Consider the following 19,433-nt stretch of genomic DNA (forward strand, 5'->3'; position numbering starts at 1 on the left):
CATAGTAGTTTTTTAAAACCACAGTCCAATTTTAAAGCTACAGTCCAAGAAAAATAAAAAAACAGGCTCTTTACAATATGTTTAAGTTCAGATATTAAATGAGTTCAGTGTGGTATACTTGAAAGAAACAGGTGACTTTGGAGTCATGGTTCCATCACTGGGGGTTTCCTTACCTCATATCTGAGTCTGTTGTAGACTAATTATGTGATTGTCTGCAACAGTTTGTATTGTTAATAAGAGGATTGATTTTCCATAAATCAAGAACTCCATTATTATTGTATCATGTGATTATTTGAACTGGTAAAGAGCAAGCTAGATGGATCTTGGTCTTTTTTGGTCCAGCAATTCCAATATCTCTGTTACTGCTTTGCTGCATTTTGTAATAATCCACAAGCCTAAAGTTAGGAAAATGTAATCATGGTTCAAACTGCTTAATTTATAACTCTTAAAATATGGAAACAACCTGCCAATATACCCACTAGATCCAGTAATATGTTATTAGCAGTAAAATATCTTGTGTAACATGTACCATACATTTTTCAAGAGGCCTGTGTGCAACATTGAGTGCACAAAATGTGAAAAGGAGGTTCTCATTGGTCCTCCTGTCTGTAAGATTTTGATAATAGTACTAGGGTTCTATATTGGTTTGAAGTAACATTTTAGCCACCTTTTAAATGGCCCAGTTTGAATTTCTGTTTGCTGAGAGACACAATTAACTGTTAAAGCAGGCTGAGAACAGGGATGCAGCTGTGTCTGTGAGATTTGTTGTTATTTTTGATAACCAAATGACCTTAACAGGTGCCAAAATGACTAGGAAACTTAAAGTCTTAAAGTGGTAAGTACGTTTTGAACTCAACAGTTCGAACTCAACATGGTTTCTTTATCATGATGTTTATTAGACAAAGCCCTGTCTTTGAATTAGACTTAGGTTTCCTAACACCTTGATCTATTAATCATGCCTACAGCATAAGAACACCTATATTTCATTCAGATGCCTTGCTAGGAACCACTGCTAACATCTGTTCTTAATTCCCTTAGTATCTGTGGCAACAGGTTAACATGTTTGTGTGATTGTCGACAACCGTCTGTATTATTGATAAGAGGATGTAGCATTGTTTGTACAACTGCAATCTATACCTAAAAGAATGCATCATTTGTTTTCAATGGAATATAACCTCTGGGGCCTAAAAGAAATAAGAGATGGACATTTGTCTCAGCCTACATGACTCCAGTTACAGAGGTGGGGTGACACCAGGTGATCCATACCCTTAGCCAATGAAAGGGGTTAATTTGGACTATTTCTTAGTAAGTGATGAGGAACATCAGAATTAGGGTTTAAAATCAGCCTTCCTTGGCACAGTTTCACCATTGGTTCTGTGGTGTAATTATTCTGCGATGTAGTTCAACATTACTTCAGAGACAGAAGAAGAAAGACATTGACTGTGCTGTCAGCATTCAAGGAATCCTAGGCTATTGAGGGATAAGAAACTTCCACTCTGGCCGGGGATTTTCCGTGCCAACTGGCATTGAGCGTGAGCGGACAATATGATGAGTAGGCCAAAAATCGGTTTCATGACATCATGAAACCAGTTTGTGATCATCCGCTCAACCCGTCGATAGAGGGCCATGTTCCCTACCATTGGATGTCGGGAACCTCATCGTAATACATCAGCATATCATTATAAGGCCAGCCCACTGGACTAATCCCCCACTGCTGGATCGTCCGCTCACGTCAGCGGGAAAACATGCCAACATGTTTCACAACAGCATATATAAGGCATACACTTGGTGGGCTGCACTTCGCTTGAGACTTCAAAGTTTGTTTGCCTACCTTGCTTCGGTCAGCACTCGCAGTCATCAGTGCCAGGCTTCACAGACAGCACCACATCACTTTTAGGGGGGCTCACGGCAGGTTTCTACCTACCAGATCAGCCATATGTGGCTGGCTTTGCAATGGCTGCTGGGCTAGGGCTTGCTTGGGGAAGGGGGAGAAGTGGCCTCAGGCGAGGGAAGAGGCTGCAGGGTGAGGGCTGTACTGGGAAAGGAGGGTATCCCAGGGTATGTGTTTGGGCACATGTTGATCTGTGCAAGTGGCCTCAAGATGGTGAGGGCTGAGGAGGCAATCTCCAGAGGAGATGAGGCTAGATGGACATGTAAGGGTATGTGTGTGAGAATGGGTGGTGATGTCCCATGAGCTGTCAGTGGGTGAGATGCCAGTGAATGTGTGATGGACTTGAGTGTGTGAGTTTAGAGTGATGAGCTGGTTGTCATACCCTGGCTGCAAGATGAGATAATTCATCCTGAATCTGCAATGGATGGCCAACCTCTTCTGTGCAGCATTGGCACTGATCACCTGCCACTGCCTCCCAAGCCAGAGTAGCAATGTTGCGCCCTTTCCGCGGGCAGAGTGGGGATAGAGGACATCATAGCAGGCCTCCACAGCGTCCAAAAGGTGCTCAAGGGCTGCAGCCTTCTTGCCTTTCGGGGCCATGTCTTCTCTGCTGCAGTCCTGGGCTGGAAACACTGAGCGCGGATGTACTTTAAATATGGTACCTGGCGTGATGAAGCAGTGAGGTGACCGCGTGGCAGGTGAATCGGAGCCTGCCCGCCATCGAAACGGTACGTATCCTGGGAATGCACAATTAATGTGGCGGGTTTGGGATGATACGGTGTGAAAAGCCGCCATTGTGGCTGGCGGGAAAAAAGTCATTATTCTGGGACGATTCTGCCCTCTGTCTTCAATGCTTTTTGTTAAGTAAATGTAACATCTTGCTTAATAAATTCTACTTGATTCATAAATACTGGTCATTCATATCTTATTTGTTCATGGCACAACTGAAGACCCCTTTGTTATAAATTAAGAATTTGTAACCTAGATATTTGAATTAAAAGGGTTTTATACCTCGAAAACATCTAAAACACATCTCCTTCATGGGGCTGGATTTTACATCCCCCCCCCCCAGTGGATGGCACATAAAATAGCAGGGCGGCAAGCCCACTGTCTTCTCGCCAACCCCTGGACTGTCCCCCATAATATCCATAATGTGGAGGGGGTGGGCAGGCGCCAAAATCAGCAGCCCGCCTGCCATATATCAATAAACAATTAAAGGTCAATTGAGCTTGTTTACAAGCCAATTGGCCCCAATATTACGCTGCCCATGCAATAATATGGTTGGCATGGGCAGGCAGGCAGGCAGGAGTGGGCAGCCTGTTCTTTCAAAAAAGTTTTCGAAAAGGTGGTAAGAAAGTGAAGCACTATCTTTGGGGAGGGTGTGCCCTTTGTGGATTGGGCGCACCCTCCGATAACAGTAACCACTCTTCCTTTTTTCCCGCCTGCACCGCAAACCCACATCCACCATCTCCCTCGCCCGCTTTCATAAGGTGCCCGATCCCTCCCCACCCAATACCCCTGACTTACCTGAGTCTTGGATCTGTTTGGGCCTTCATCCTGGGCCTTGCAATCCCAGCAGTGCTCACTATTGAGCTCTGGCACTGCCAGGACTGCAAGAGCTGCCAGCCAATCAGATCAAAGGACGAGTTTTAAGACTTTTACTGTAACAAGCAAACTAAGATCAAAACAGATCAAAAATTACTTAACATGCAGCTAAGGGCCAAACTAAAGAAAGGACACTTTTGTATTAATTAATTAATGCAATCGTGATACATCTTACAACTCCTTTTGCTGGGCACCACACTTTTGTCAGATGTGTAACAATACAAGATTAAGTCCCAAGTTATTCCCAGCTTTCCAGCAGGCTCACTTCTCCCCGTCACACCAGATATAACTTGCAGTGTCCTTTGAAAATCGTTCCACTCAGCTTTAGTATTCCAGAATTGACTTTCACCAGCAAGGCCTACCTCGATGACTCCTTGTTTCTTAAATCTCCAAAGGTCCTGTCAGTCCTGTCCCTTCCTTTGAAACAGAAAACCAACTTTTACAAGCATTCCACTTAGTTGTTAACACAAAGACAGTTTACTCTGGCTGGGATTTTCTGACCCCATCGTGGGTGGGACCCACCATGGGCGAGGCAGCGCCCCAGCCAGAAGTCCATTGATTTGCGGCGGGACCAGAAGATCACGGCAGCGGGCGGGTGCGGAAAATGTGTTTCTCACAGCAGCAGCTGCAATTTTCCTCTTTCTTAAAGTGTCTCTCTATCTCCAAAAATCAGTTGTCCCTTTTTCTGTGTCAAGATGTGAAAACTAATACTTGATTTCAATAGGTTTCAGTTTGGGTTTCTTTCCATTGGAAAACTCGATCACACGATCCTGTCTCTGGGCAGAGGTTTCGTATGACCACCCCCTCCCCTCACCCCACAATCCTGAATATTCTGTATTACCTTAAGTTAAAGGAGACACTTTACAACATAACCATTGTAATGATCCCCAGCTGAGGTTCCCACTGGACAAGCCTGATCCCAGGGTGCAATCCAGCTTGATAGATCCTAGCTTTTACTTGTTTGTTTAGATATGTGGAGAGGGACTAGTGACCAGAGTCAGTAATGAACTTTTAACAAAAGCACAAAACATTCATTAAACAAGAAAAGATGAGCTATATTACATTACTCCTTCACCCACAACTATACCTTCACAGATATATACAGATTTGTAAGGATAACACAAATTACAAAGCTACCTTATACTCTAATGTTCACAGTAAGTACACAGTCCATGTAAACTGATAGGCAACCTGTGGTCAGGCCCACCACACTCTGAAACCAAGTGACAGATGCCACCCCAGGCAGATGCTATGGATCTCTCCTCAACTAACCCCCCCAGATGCTTGTTACACCATGAGCCACCCAGTTTCACTGAACTCCATATTTCACTCGAGGGTTTCCAATCTCTACTTTCCAACAACTTGCCTTGGAATCTTCTCTCAAATCGACACTTTCTCTCAGATGCCTTCTGCAATGGTTCACTTCCAGGGTTTCAAACTCTCCTTCCAATGTTCCTCTCCCCTGGGTCATCACATGCATTCAAGCTGTCTTCCACGCACTCTCTCGCACTGACTCAGCTGTCAACAGTACATCACAGCTTCACATGCGCATAGCAAAGAGTTATAGATCTTCAGTTGCCTTTTTGGACCTTCTGACTTCTCTTAAGCCTTCATGTTACTTTGACCCTGCTTCCTGCAGCTTGCAGCTTGAAGCTTTACGCTTGAAGCTTGGAGCCTTTCTCTGCCCCTCACTCTTAATTTCACTTAACAGGACCTTTTCCAGGTTCCTGTCCTTCCTTTGACTAGAAGGTCTGCTTGGGACTTTCTCCTGTTCCACTCCCTAGGATTCTTGGGGACTTTCTTCTTTAGCTTGGGACTTGCTATCTGTCCCTTTTACCCCAGTCTCTCTCTGGCAGCTACTTTCAACCAACTTTTGCTTGGGACTGGCTACCTGCCCCTTCTAGGTTGCTTCTGCTTGGCAGCAGTCTTCAAAAACTGAACTCAAAAACTGTTGTTTCTAGTTTCTTCTGTGTGTGGCTGTGGGAGAGACCTGCCTCTGTGGATCTCTGTTGCTAGGCAACAGCCCAGTTTTTTGACTCTTGCGTTTGCTTAACTTTTCTTATAGTCGTAAACTTACATTAGAAATGCAGGCACCTTTTAAAGTGAAACTAAAACTCAACTTGAACTTTTCTTAACACAGGTACAGAAATACAAATCAAACTTAAACATTAAGGCTAAACCTCATTCCTAACACCCACAAATACCAATATAACTTATTTAAACTATCTCCATTTCCTAACACCATCTTGTAAAGTCTAGCATTTGTAACACTTTCTAAATGGTTTTGCTTCTCCACCACCCTCTCCTTTAAAACCCACCTCTGAAAAAACATTGGATCATCAAACTCTCTCAATTCAGGAACTGTTCCTTTTGATCAGAAACTTAAGCATGGCACTCTGCTATTTAAGAAAGGCGAGAGAGGGAAACACAGGAAATTATAGACCAATTAGCCTAATATCTGTTGTCAGGAAATTACTAGAGGTTATAATTAAGGATAGGGTGACTGAACATCTTGAAAATCTTCAGCTGATTAGAGAGAACCAGCATGGATTTGTAAAGGATAGGTCATGCCTGATGAATCTGATTGAATTTTTTGAAGAGGTGACTAAAGTAGTGGACAGGGGAGTGTTTATGGATATTATCTATACGGGCTTCCAGAAGACAATTTATGAAGTCCCTTGTAAGAGATGTTCTCTAAAATTGAAGCTCACCGAACTGAAGGCAAATTATTTGCATGGTTAAGAAATTGGCTGAGTGACAGGACATAGAAAGAAGGGATAATGGGAAAGTACTCTTAAATGGTAGAATGTGGTGTCCCATAGGGAACTATTCATCATATTAATAACGACTTAGGTGACAGGATAGAAAGTCACATAACCAAATTTGCCAATGACACAAAGATAGGTGGCATTGTAAGTAGTATAGATGGAAGGGTACACTTACAAAGAGATAATAATGATTAAAAGAATGGGTAAAACTGTGACAAATGAATTTTAATGTAGGCAAATGTGAGGTCACTACTTTGGACATAGAAAGTATCCTGTTCTTTTTTTTTTAAGTGATAAAAAGCTATGAACAGTGAAGGTACAAAGAGACTTAGGGGTACATGGATCATTAAAATGTCATGAACAGATACTGCAAATAATCAAAAAGGCTAATGGAATGCTGGACTTTATTTCTGGAGGACTGGAGTAAACAGGGGTACAACGTCATGCTTCAGCTATTCAATGCCCTGGTCAGACTACATCTGGAGTACTATGAGTGGTTCTGGGTGCTAAACCTCAGGAAGAATATATTGGCCTTGGAAGGAGTGAAGTGTAGATTTACTAGAAAGAAACCTGGACTCCAAGGGTTAAATTACAAGGGGAAATTACACAAACTAGGGTTTTGTTCCCTGGAATTTAGATGGTTGTGGGAAAAATTGATCAAAGTTCTCAAAATATTAAGGGGAACAGCTAGGGTGGTTAGTAACTATTTCTGCTGGTTAGGAAGTCTAAGACTAGGGGGCATGGTTTAAAAATTAGAGCCAAACCTTTCGGAAATTAAATCAGGAAACATTTCTGCACACAAAGGGTAGTAGAAGTTTGGAACTCTTTTCCGCTAGATCAATTGTTAATTTTAAATCTAATTGATAGAATTTTGTTAACCAAATGTATCAAAGAACTTTGGGCAAAGGCAAATAAATGGAATTGAGTCACAGATCAGCAACAATCTCACAGAATGATAGAACATGCTTGAGGGGATAACTTCCTATTTGTTCCCAAGGTTCCTCCTAATCTCTCTTTCTTTGTCTCGTTTTCATTACATCTCTGCGAAATGCTCATGTTTCAACACTAAAGGCACCACATAAATGCAAATAGTTTTTGTTGTCAAATGAAAAACACTAAATCCTCAAGGAATAAACCACTTCTATCAAATTCAAATAAACTGAATTGTTTCTATGTAGTAATCTAAAAGAATCCAAATCCTTTCCATTTATTCTAATTGCATAGAATCCCAATGGACGAAATTGTTTCCTATTCATTGACATTGTGGTTTAAAACCTTCTCATTCTCTGCATTGCACAGAGCTAATCCAAGCACAACAATTAATCTTGATCCATTCATTGAAGTCTTCCCCAATTATTTTTTTCAACGACACTCAAAATACAGCCAGCCCAGTGTTCTACTCTGTGAATGGTTGAATGATTCAAACAGTCATGTTACAAAGAATCCTGATTAAAACAGAAGGTTTCTTGGCAACAAGTAATGCATTTATCAGGAACCAGCTGTGCAAGGAGGACTCTGAACACGGTTGATGATTTAAAATTAATTCACTGACGCAGAAGATAAGCCAAATTCAGACAAAAACCTGAGTTCAAAGAACAATTATCAGGAACTAGCACTAACTCAGCTGTTGCATTCCAAGGAAAGATACAGCAGAGTGCGCTCTTTTGAAGCTGTGGCTGCAGCTTCCCATGAAATATTTGCTGAGATTATGAACAGTGGCCTCAACTTACACTGAACTCTGCTGTGCTCAATTAAAATTTTGAACTCCCAGCAGCAATATCCCTTTCTTTAACAAACATCTACCCCTCCAACATTGTCATTATATTATTATAAGACCAGCTTGCTGGAATCATCCACACACGCTGGATCATCTGAGCACGTTGGCGTGATTGCATGCCGACATGTTTCACAACTGAACATAAGCGACGTGCACTTGGCGAGTTGGGACTTAGAGGCTTGTCTGCCTACCTTGCTCGTGGTCATCAGCGCCAGGCTTTGCAGGCAGCACCACATCACTTTTAGGGTGGGGGGGGGGGTCAGGTCTCTACTTGTGAGACCAGCAGTAAGGCTTTTCAATGGCTGCAGGGCTATGGCTTGCTTAGAGAACAGGGAGGGAGGGCCCAGGCAAGGGAAGAGGCTGAAGGGCTAGGCCATTACTGGGAAAGGGGGGGGTATCCCAGGGTGTTTGTGGAGAAACATGTTGACTCGTGCAAGTGACCTCGAGGGTGAGGGCTGAGGAGGCAGTTTCCAGAGGAGATGAGGCCAGATGGAGATGTGAGGGTGTGTGTGAGAGAGTGAGTGGTCATATCGCTTGAGCTGGCAGTGAGTGAGATCCCAGTAAACGTATGATAGGCTTGTGAATGTATGAGCTTAGAGTGATGAGATGGTTGCCTTACCCTGGTGGCACAGATGAGATCAATCGTCCTCTTTCTGCACCGGATGGCGAACCTCTTCTCTGCAGCGTTGGCACTGACCACCTCTGCCACTGCCTCCGAAGCCAGAGTGGTGACAATGATGGGCCGCCTGTGGCCAGAGTGGGGGTAGAGGACATCGCAGTGGGCTCCAACTGTGTCCAGTAGACATTCCAGGGGTGCATCATGGAATTGGGGGGGCTGCAGTCTTCTTGCCTTTCAGGGCCATGTCTTCTGTGCAGCAGTCCTGGGCTGGAAGCACTGAGAGGTGTGCGTGCGGCTGCACTTTAAATATAGCGCTCGGCATGAAGAAGTGGCGAGGTAACTGTGTGGTGGGTGAATGAGAGCCCTCCCGCCATTGAAACGGCGTGTTTCCCAGGAATGCATGATTAATGAGGCAGAATTGGAATGTGATAAGCCACCATTGCGGCTGATGGGTAAAATGTTCTTTTTCCCACTCACTACAGCACTTAGTGCAAATTTGGGCCGATTCCGCCCAGTGCCTTTCATGATCTCAGGACATCCCAGAGCAATTTTACAGCCAATGAAATACTTTCGAGGAGTAGCCACTATTGTAACGAAGGAAATGCAGCAGCCTATTCATGCACAGCAAGCTACCACAAATAGCAATGAGATAAAGCCTAGATAATCTATTGTTAGTAATGCTGATTGAGGATGATAGGGATAACCCCCCTACTCTTTAAAATAATGCTATGTGATTTTTTTTTCACATCCACATGGGAGAGCATTGGGTCGGGAACCATTTGCTCAGTTTTGGGCTTTGTCATGGCTCTATAGCTCAGCCACGGTATTAGTGCCCCACTTCTGGATTTCCCAACCAATCACATTGTGTGGGTGTGATGACGAATTCTATGTAACTTCCCAAGGCTTCAGCAATCACAGAAATGGAAAGATGTGAGAAGGCCCCTCCTACCCCCAGGTCTCTGACTCTTGCCTGGGGTTCCTGCTGCAGGATCCGAGGGACAAAAGTAGAGTGCTGTTTCCACAGATAGGAGGAAGAGACCAGCCTTTCAAACCATGCATGGCGTAGATGAAAGTTGCCGAGGAAGTGAGCAGCAGGAGTCTCATCCCTCAAACCTGGATACAGTGCTCCATGTGGTACAATTGCTTCATGAGGGCAGGAAAGCTGAGTGACTTCCCACTTTCAAGCAACCCGCACTCTGACCTCCTAAGCAATCTGCACAGCACTCCTCAGAACAATACACCTTACAGCTCCATTCATTCCTCTCTCTCCAGGCAGCTCCTTACATCCCCATCTAAACAGCCAACACTCATACGTTTCTACATCTTATTGACATCTTTCACCCATGCCTCACAGTCACCCTCGACAAATATTGTGATTGCATCATCTCCGCACAATCCATTTCTCACACTCATAGGGAAGGATTTTCCCATCGGCGAGCGGGGGCGGGGCCCGCTTCCCGATGCGTAAAATGACGCACGGTGATATCGGGTGGGCGTCTCGAAGTCATTGTGCATCATTTAGATTATCAGTTCAGCAGCCACGCAGTCACATCGGCTGCGAGCCTGCCAAACTGTCAAAGACCTATTAAGGCCATTAACAAAGTAATTAAAGTTGTTAAGAATGCTGCCCATCCAACCTTAAGGTTGGCGGGCAGGCGAAGAGCCCAGGTGGTCTTTGCATTTTTCATGAAACCTCATCCACGGGCGGGATGAGGTTTCATGAAGGGTTTATTAATTACATAAAATTTTTTGAAAAAATTAATGGACATGTTTCACATGAGGGGACATGTCCTTAAATTTTTTTTTAACTTTATTTCATTTTTCAAAACTTAAACTGATCTCCTTGAGGCACCTCCGTGCCTCAGGGAATCCGCCCCCCGCCCACATAGGGAGTGCACAGCTCTTCCGGGTGTGCGTCACGCTGGGCGGGCCTTAATTGGCCCACCCACGTAAAATGGCGGCACACCCCCGATCAGGGACGCTGATTGGGTTCGCGCTCACTCCCACCTGCCCCCGCACAGCCCCCCCCGACAGGGGGAAATTTCTGCCCTTACTCTCTGTTTTCTCTCCTTGCAGAAGAAGAATGCACACAACAATAAGGAGAGACAGAGAACCAGTGGTTGCCCTCAGTGATAGCCAGTGGCAATGCATGCTCATTCATTCCACCAGTTCTACTTACTAGGGTTGCCGATTCAGGCTGGACATATTTCGAGAGACGTCAGCAGAAGCGACATCACACAAAGCCGGTGGTGTGGCATGAGCAGGTTCGAGGTTTATGAATTGCCCATACGAACAGAGAAAATACAAATCCTGCCCCACCTCCTCTTACTGACGTTGATGCGCTATATTTGGGGGGAGGCAGGGGAGAGACACTGGAAACATCAGTGACAATAAATTCTCAAGCTCAACTGAATTGCTACTTACTCTATATCACAGACATTTGCAGCTGCTACTCTCACCCTTTACCTCAGCTTCTGGCATTTCACTTCACAAGTCATGTCTCCCATCTTGCCCCTGGCCCCAGTGTCCCCTGGGAGTTGTAGCCTGCTTTCCACCCAGTTCTCTGCTCTCCGCCAAGCAGGGATGGAGAGACTACGTGTCCCTTCCAGCGCCTCAGGACCCTCCTTCCTGGTCTTGGGGGTGATGATGCTTGTGGACTAATGCCATCAGTGGAATATTGTTTTAAAATCTCCTGAAAGGCTTTTTTGGCCAGCTGGAGGTTGATGCCAATTCCAGGAGACTCCTCGCCATTCTGCGAGGGCTAGCAACCCTACTACTTGCTCCAGGAGGCGTCAGTTATCAGCAACGACCTGCCGTGAAAGTCTGACATATTGAGAAAACTGATCCTCTGTCGGTGGAACCTGTAATGGGAGTATCATTTTCTTCGAGCTGGATCTCTTTATCCATCCCCTCTGCCCTCTGGAGTGGCATGTGGCTGAGGAGAAGGGCGCTGCTGCTGATGGTGTTGCTGTTGTCGCTTCTCTTGTTCTTCATCAGAGATCTAATGTAGAGTTAGATATTTCTCCCATGCTGCAGTGAAGGCTGACAGCAGGGAAGATCAGATCAAAATGAGTGAAGTCCAAAGTGGATAAAATAATTTCCAAAAACTAGAAATCACTTGTGAATCAGTGAAATCTGACTCTCTGAACAAGTGTCATGATCACAAGCCTTTCACATAGGCAATTTCATTGTTTAAAGGCTTCACTATCAGCTTCACTGAACAATGGCTCCCCACTGTGCTCCCACCTTATTGACCCTGGCAAGTTTCACCCAGCTCAGGAAACCTTGCTAATTACAGAATCCTGAGTTAAATTCACAATTAATTGACTACTTAAACATGTAAATTACTTAGCTGACAACTCCACAGGGGGTTCCCGCTTGTCACCAAATATGCTCCGGTAAAACCCGCAAGTGGGCAGGATCATGTCTGGTTCCTGACCTGCCAGCACTTTTCGGGGCTTTAACTCCCCGCTCATACCCAAACCTGCCCCACACCCCCCAATAGCAGTTAAAATTCTACCCTCTGTAAGAAAGCAAGTTCTGGTGCATTAAAAGGTCACACCTTGCAAATGGACAATTCTCTTGTGAAACTGGCATAAGTGATAGGTGTAGCCAAAGCACTGTCTTGAATCAAAGTCATGCCAGTCTTGACATGGGACTACTTGTACAGATAATACTTGGGAAATGTTCCTTTCACCACATAACATGCTTCAACTTGAATACAAATCCAACAACCATTTATTTCTCCAAATTTGATGATGTCTCGAAACTAGCCCCTGGAAGAAGAAAACTTGGCTGCTCTGAGTATCCTGGCAGGCCAAAATATCTACAGCATTGTAAGTTTACTGTAAGTTAGTGCTGAATAACAAAGAGGAATGTGAACACTCCATATCCCCATCAAATCATGCAAGTTAATAGTGCAGCTATTGCAGATCCAACAACACTCAAGAAGCTGGACGGCATTGAGGACAAATCAGCCCACTTGATTGGCACCCCATTCACAAACATTCACTCCCTCCACCACCGACGCACAGTAGCAGCAGCAGTGTGTACCATCTACAAGATGCACTGCAGAAACTCACCAAGGCTCCTTAGACAGCACCTTCCAAACGCACGACTGCTACCATCCAGAAGGACAAGGGCAGCAGATAGATGGGAACACCAACACTTGGAAGTTCCCCTCCAAGCCACTCACCATCCTGATTTGGAAACATATCGCCGTTCCTTCACTGTCACTGGGTCAAAATCCTGGAGCTCCCCCACTTCCCCCCCAAATAAACAATTCTGACATTTCAAGAAATAATTATCAGTGATTAATGGAAAGACAGTTATGGTCAACTTTACGTGAGAACAAACATTGGCACCTTCTTGAAAGTGTCTGTCATCACGAAGGATTGATACACTGGCATTCAGACTTCCAATGGAGATAAAATAAATCTTTCATTTAGACAGTACTGATTCTCCAATTGAATGTACAGGCTATTAGACAGAAAATGCATCTTTATCATTTATTAATAATACTGCAGGCACGAATAAACATTTTTGATGAACAGGAGAGGTGGGGGATTCGGGGAGGGGGCCAGCAGATAGAATGTTTTGAGCTTGTGCCACTGACAGCCATGCAGTGGCCTAGGATCTTCCATCCAATTAATGTCCAGTAGCAAAAGCTTGAAAATTTTCCTGATCTGTGGGGTCCTGTGTTTACTATTCAAATAAATTGCCACTAAAGTGGGCTTATTCTTGTGGGTCACATATTCTGGGAAGAGTCTAGCTCCCACAATTTTTTGAATGAAAATTGGGAGAATAATTGCATTTCTCCAAAAGTAACAATCTGCTAATGATATTTTGAACAGATGTGGCTTTGAACTATGCATTTTTTTGAGCATTTAAATGTTATTATTAGTAATTATGGAGAAAATCAGTCAACTAATGGAGAAAAATGTTGCACTTATTTCATTATTTTTCCCTTCCCTAATCACACCCGCCCACACTCTTTAGGGAAATTTGGGTTTCACTAGATACAGAGGGAGATCATCCAAGAACCTACCAGTACTGCTTTGGATGGTCCTCACCGTCGTGGTTGTTCGTGGTGGTGATGCTGACCTAAGTGACAAGCTTTCATCATCTTGTGAGCAGCCACGTTCAATAGCCCTCACATAGCTGTGACTTCGCATACGGAAACATCCTGGCAAATCCAGTGCTTCGACTGCTTGGGACTCCAGTTCACTAAACACTGACTGACAAACAGATTCGAATTGTCCATTAACTTCCACTTCACTCACCTACAGATAGAGATTACACCAAGTACCATTTAGCTCAGGGTAAGTCAGGTGACTTAAAATTTAAATCTAAAATGATCACAGGTCGCCTACCTGACTGATGGTGCTCATGGCTCTCATATAACTCTCATTGCGAGAGCGGAATTTGGGTGAGGCGAGAAGCACCGCGGGATCCAAGCTGTCCAAGCTTCGATTAATTGAGACTTCGCTGACTGCTCGTAAGTAACTGTGGCTTCGTATCTGAAGTTTGGGAGAATGTTCACTTGATATCCTGTGGGAAAACGAGGAAACTTTACAATAAGTACGCAGTTTGTTAGTGGTGGGCGGGAAAAGCCAAGATCAGCTAAGATAATCATGGGCTATATTTTTCTCTGAAAAGAAAAGAAATGCCTATTTTTCTTCATAGTTTATGACCCAGTAATCAATCTACAGGAACACATGGTTTTGAAACATTTGACAACTGGGACTGTAGTCGTAATCCAAAAACACCAAAGGATCATAAATGACTCTTTAATATTTCTCAAGTAATTAATATGATTTAAATGATATCAATGTGCTGTAGAGTGTGGGGAATGGAACAACTAAATGCTCTACTATCTGGCCCTGTGCGCACGTATATTCTCTGAGGCCAAGTCCAGATCTAGTTCCAACTCTTGATCTAACTTTGCTCCATTCCCTGAGTTCAAGCCAATTACCCTGGTCCCGACAACCCACTTTCTTGATCAGCAGGATTCTGTGGTAGTCCACAGCCTCATTAGAAACCCCCTTCTGGAAGAATCCATTGTGCCTCAAACAGAAACATAAACCCCCAGCATCAGATTGGCCACCACTGTGAAGAAGTGAACCAATCAGCTCCCACACCATTACAACGAAAAGCAGGTATTAGGAGTTTAAAATGAATACCAGCCACACTTGCATAGGTAGATGATGCAGCACAGAGTTCATTAAGAAATTCTACCTATATGGTACACTCCACTGGTTTTTCAAGCCTCCATCTTGTCTAAGGATACTGACTCAGACAAAATGCTGCTTTCATGCTGAGGACTGACTGTCAATGCAGAGTGGCTGATGGTGTCTGTGCCATGAGTCTCAGCCACAAGAAGAATATTGCATTTACATACTGTATGACCCGATCACATTTTTTCAGAATTGTCTCAAAGCTCCCATGAACAGTGATTACTGATGGCACAAGACACACAGACCAAGAATCCTAGACCCATAAAAGCATTTCCCCCAGACGATCTTAGCCAAGGAAGAGACCAGAGAAACATTCACTACTTGCTATAAAGGATTAGTAACATTTCACAGATATTTCAGATAGCTCTTTGTAAAAATTTGTAGAAATTCATAATTTGGGATGAAATTAATGAATACTTAGAAAGCCACACTAGTCAGTGTGGATTCATAATGGGCAAGGCAATTGATTTAATTCGCCTAGATTTTTTTAGAAGTGATCAACTCCAGTAGAAGGGCTAGCATGGGCACAGACACAATGAGTGGAATGTACTCCTTCTAGATTATATTCTAAATTTAGGTTACATGTTACATTCTATGAAGAAAGCAAATGAATTCTGAACATATAGATCTTAACAATTCTTCTTTAGAAGTTGGAAGTGAAGGGATAGAATTCTCACCATATGCATGTTAGAAATAAGCTGTTCACAGTATTTTCAGATTTTACCTGAGCCAAAGGCAATACTCAGTACTCGTGTTACAAAGAGAGTGACATCTGGCCCCATGAGTGCCCATAGGTGGGAACAGGATAAGATGTAGGTTTGCACCACAATTTGTCACACTTTGTATGAAACGTATAGGAAGAGGTTATTCCTGTTCAGCCCAAATAGTTGCATGTACAAAAAACCTTCCACAAATCAGTGAATTAAAAATATTTCAGGAGGGTTGAAGAATTTGAAAACCATTTTCAAAGAATACCTTTATATGCAGTAGGTTGTGATATTGAAGCATTGCATTTGGAGGAAGCAGTAAATGAGATTGATTTAATTAATCTACTTAATTATGTTAATTTCACTTCACATAACTAGAACAGGGCTATTGAGGCTGTAATATTTTTCTTTAACCACTCATTCTCAATTTCTTTATCTCTCTGTTTCACTCCACTGATTCTCTTTTTAATGAAAAAAAGATAATTGGCCTGATTTAATCTTCAGAAAGTTAGCAAAACTGCACAATTTGTAGACAAATTAAAAGAAGTTTTTCTTGATGCTATTTTTCTATATATCCCTATGTATACAATGAAGTAATAGATATTAATTGCAGCCGGTTCTGCACAATATCTACCACTTATTAAAATAGAAAGCTACTATCCCTGTTAATATGTGACAAAAACTGCCTTGCTCATTTCCATCACATTAGGAAAGCTGGGGGTGGTTAGATGACTCATTGGTAGTGGGATGAAGAAGATTGGCAAGAACATAAAAGATGTAGGAGGCATATACTGTCATACTGTAGTTAGTATTGAGACTGAGAAACAGAAGAAATTTTCATGTGTCTGCATAAATGTATGAATTTAAAGTTCCTATTTGTTTTTTGACTGTCAGTCACAACGGAACCAACATGGCTGTCAGATGCTATTGGCAATTCCAGCCTCTTACGCATTCCCGATTTCTTTCGCTTCTGCTGCCAAGGTCTTAAGTTCTGGAATTCCTTCCCTAAACCTCCCCACCTCTCAACATCTGTCTCCTTCTTTAGATTGCTCCTTAAAACTTATCTCTTTGACTAAGATTTTGGCTACCTGTCCTAATATCTTATGTGGCTCAGTGTCAAATTTGATCTTATTACACTCCTGGGACATTTTCCTACATTAAAGGCACTATATATAGGCAAGTTGTTGTTGGACCAACATGACTGTCAGCCACTACTGTACATAAAGATATCACATGAGCATCTGTGAGCTCACCTGGACTAAACACCAATGTGCAAATGTCATAAAATGCTGGATACTGAGTTTTTTCAGCATTTTTTCTTTTTATTTCCGACTTACAGAATCTGTAGTATTTTGCTATTGAATGTATAAATATCTAACACATATTAATTTTACTAAAGTATAATCACTTTTATTCAATATATATATAGATATATTTACTTGTGTTATTTCAAAGCATTGATTCCCTCTGCTTTTGAGTCTGAAGTGAGTCAGATTCATTGATGCTAACTTAGTTTATGGACAGGTTAAATTATTAAATAATAAGTTCTGGACTTAGGCCTAATTCTAAAGTTATGCCCTCTTGTTCCTTTAGCAGAGGAAATCAAAATGAAATCCCTGTATTATTTTAAAAATCTCAATTAGATCACCCTTCTACCTTGGAGCTCAAGGGAATACAAGTCATGTTTATGCCAGTCATACTTTAATCTTATTAACTCTGGTGTAATTCTGTTGTATCTGCACCATTACGCTTCCAATGCCAATGTATCTATCCTAAGGTTTAGTGCCCAAAATTGAACAGGGTATCCCATATGTTTTATTCTTTCATGAAATGTGGGCATCATTGGCAATGCCAGCATTTGTAGCTCATCTCTATAGTAATTGAAGTGTTATGCACAATAACTGGAGTGTTCCAGGCATGGTAACAGTGGACTGCTGTATGACAAGAACTGCAGACTTTTATGAGACAGTGACAAGAGTTATTTATTGGTTTAGTTAACAATTCTAATTTCCAGAAGCATTTTAAGTTACACCATAACAAGAGAAACCTTGTGGTGTTTTAGTGGGTAACAGCCGCCAGTGTGATTTCCCCTTTCCCAATCCAATAAAAACACAGGGTCAATTCAAGTGATTTGTGGAGAATTCTGAACAAGCAGGAAACGTCCATAAAAAATGAACAGCATTTAATTTTCTCTTTCCCTTGGGTTCTTCTGAGTTATGAAGCTTTGTAGCATAAAATAACCTGTGTACCTTAGAGATGAGAGCGATGGCCCACATAGATCAGAAAGGTCTCAGATTCAATCCCTGGTCAATGATCAGCTAACTGTTCTACTCCAAGGCAGCAAGTGAAGAGCAAACTTCAAGATGTGTCTGTGTAAATCTCATACACTATGGGCAACATTTTCCCCCCATCGGGGGGGATGTGTGGGAGCGGGCGCAGATGGGAGGGTTCCCGATCGGCGCCCCCAGTTGGGGTCATGCCACCATTTTACGTGGGCGGGCCAATTAAGGCCCACCCAACATGACATCCGCTTGGAAGTGCTGTGCGCTCCCTATGCAGGTGGGGGGGATTCCGAGAGCTGGGAGTGCACTCTTTCGCGCATGCTTTGAGGAGGTAACCAGGAATGTTGATGAGGGTAATGCATTTGATGTGGTCTACATGGACTTTAGCAAGGATTTTGATAAGGTCCCTCATGGCAGACTGGTTAAGAAAGTAAGAGCCCATGAGGTGCAAGGGAAAGTGGCACGTTGGATCCAAAATTGGCTGAGAGGCAGGAAGCAGGGGGTGACGGTAGAGGGATGTTTCTGTGGCTGTAAGTCTGTTTCCAGTGGGGTTCCGCAGGGCTCAGTGCTGGGGCCTTGCTGTTTGTGGTGTACATAAATGATTTGGACTTAAATGTAGGGGGTATGATCAAGAAGTTCACGGATGACACAAAAATTGGTAGGGTGGTAAATAGTGAGGAGGATAGCCAAAACTGCAGGAGGATATCAATGGACTGGTCAGGTGGGCAGAGCGGAAAAGTGTGAGGTAGGGGAGGGTTAACAAGGCAAGGCATTACACTATGCATGTTAAAACCCTGGAAAGTACTGAAATCAGAGGGACCTTGGTGTGCATATCCACAGATCTCTGAAGGTAGCAGGGCAGGTAAATAAGGTGGTTAAGGAGGCGTATGGGATACTTGCCTTTATTAGCTGAGGCAATGCAAGAGTAGGGAGGTTATGCTGGAACTGTATAAAACGCCGGTTAGGCCATAGTTGGAGTACTGCATGCAATTCTGGTCACGATGTTATCGGAAGGATTTGATTACACTGGAGAGGGTATAGAAGAGATTTACCAGGAAGCTGCCTGGGCTGTGGAGTCTGAGCTACAAGGAAAGATTGAATAGCGCTGAGGTTGTTTTCCTTGGAGCAGCGAAGGTTGAGAGGGTACCTGATAAAGGTGTATAAGATTATGAGGGACATAGATAGGGAGGATAGGAAAGCATTTTTACATTAGTAGAGGGGTCAATAACCAGGGGGCATAGGTTTAAGGTAAGTGGTACAAGGTTAAGAGGGGAATTGAGAAATTTCTTCACCCAGAAGGTGGCAGGAATCTGGGACTCACTGCCTGAAATGGTGGTTGAGTCAGAAACTCTTGTAACATTTAAGAAGTATTTATATATTCACTTGTGTTGCCATAGTCTCCAGGGCTATGGGCCAAGTGCTGGAAAATGGGATTAGTGTAATCAGGTCTTTGTTGACCAGCGTGGACATGATGGGCCGAAAGGCCTCCTGTGCTGTAAACATCTATGAGTCTATGAGAGTCTATAAAAGGCATGGGAGTTTGCATGA

General features: G+C 43.2%; 1 protein-coding gene across 2 annotated transcripts in view; it reads right to left on the bottom strand.

The window, feature by feature from the left end:
* The window catches only part of dlgap1a (discs, large (Drosophila) homolog-associated protein 1a), an 889,543-nt gene that overhangs the window by 185,162 nt on the left and 684,948 nt on the right, over window positions 1-19,433 (bottom strand). For both annotated transcript variants that reach the window (XM_078540647.1, XM_078540646.1), the window contains 2 exons: window positions 14,033-14,210; window positions 13,708-13,942 (listed from right to left, as the gene is read on the bottom strand). In XM_078540647.1, coding sequence (XP_078396773.1) covers window positions 13,708-13,942; window positions 14,033-14,210 — 413 coding nt within the window. The remainder of the gene's footprint in view (window positions 1-13,707; window positions 13,943-14,032; window positions 14,211-19,433) is intronic.

This window comes from Cetorhinus maximus, chromosome 4 (genome assembly GCF_964194155.1).
Source record: "Cetorhinus maximus chromosome 4, sCetMax3.hap1.1, whole genome shotgun sequence".
Lineage (NCBI taxonomy): Eukaryota > Metazoa > Chordata > Chondrichthyes > Lamniformes > Cetorhinidae > Cetorhinus > Cetorhinus maximus.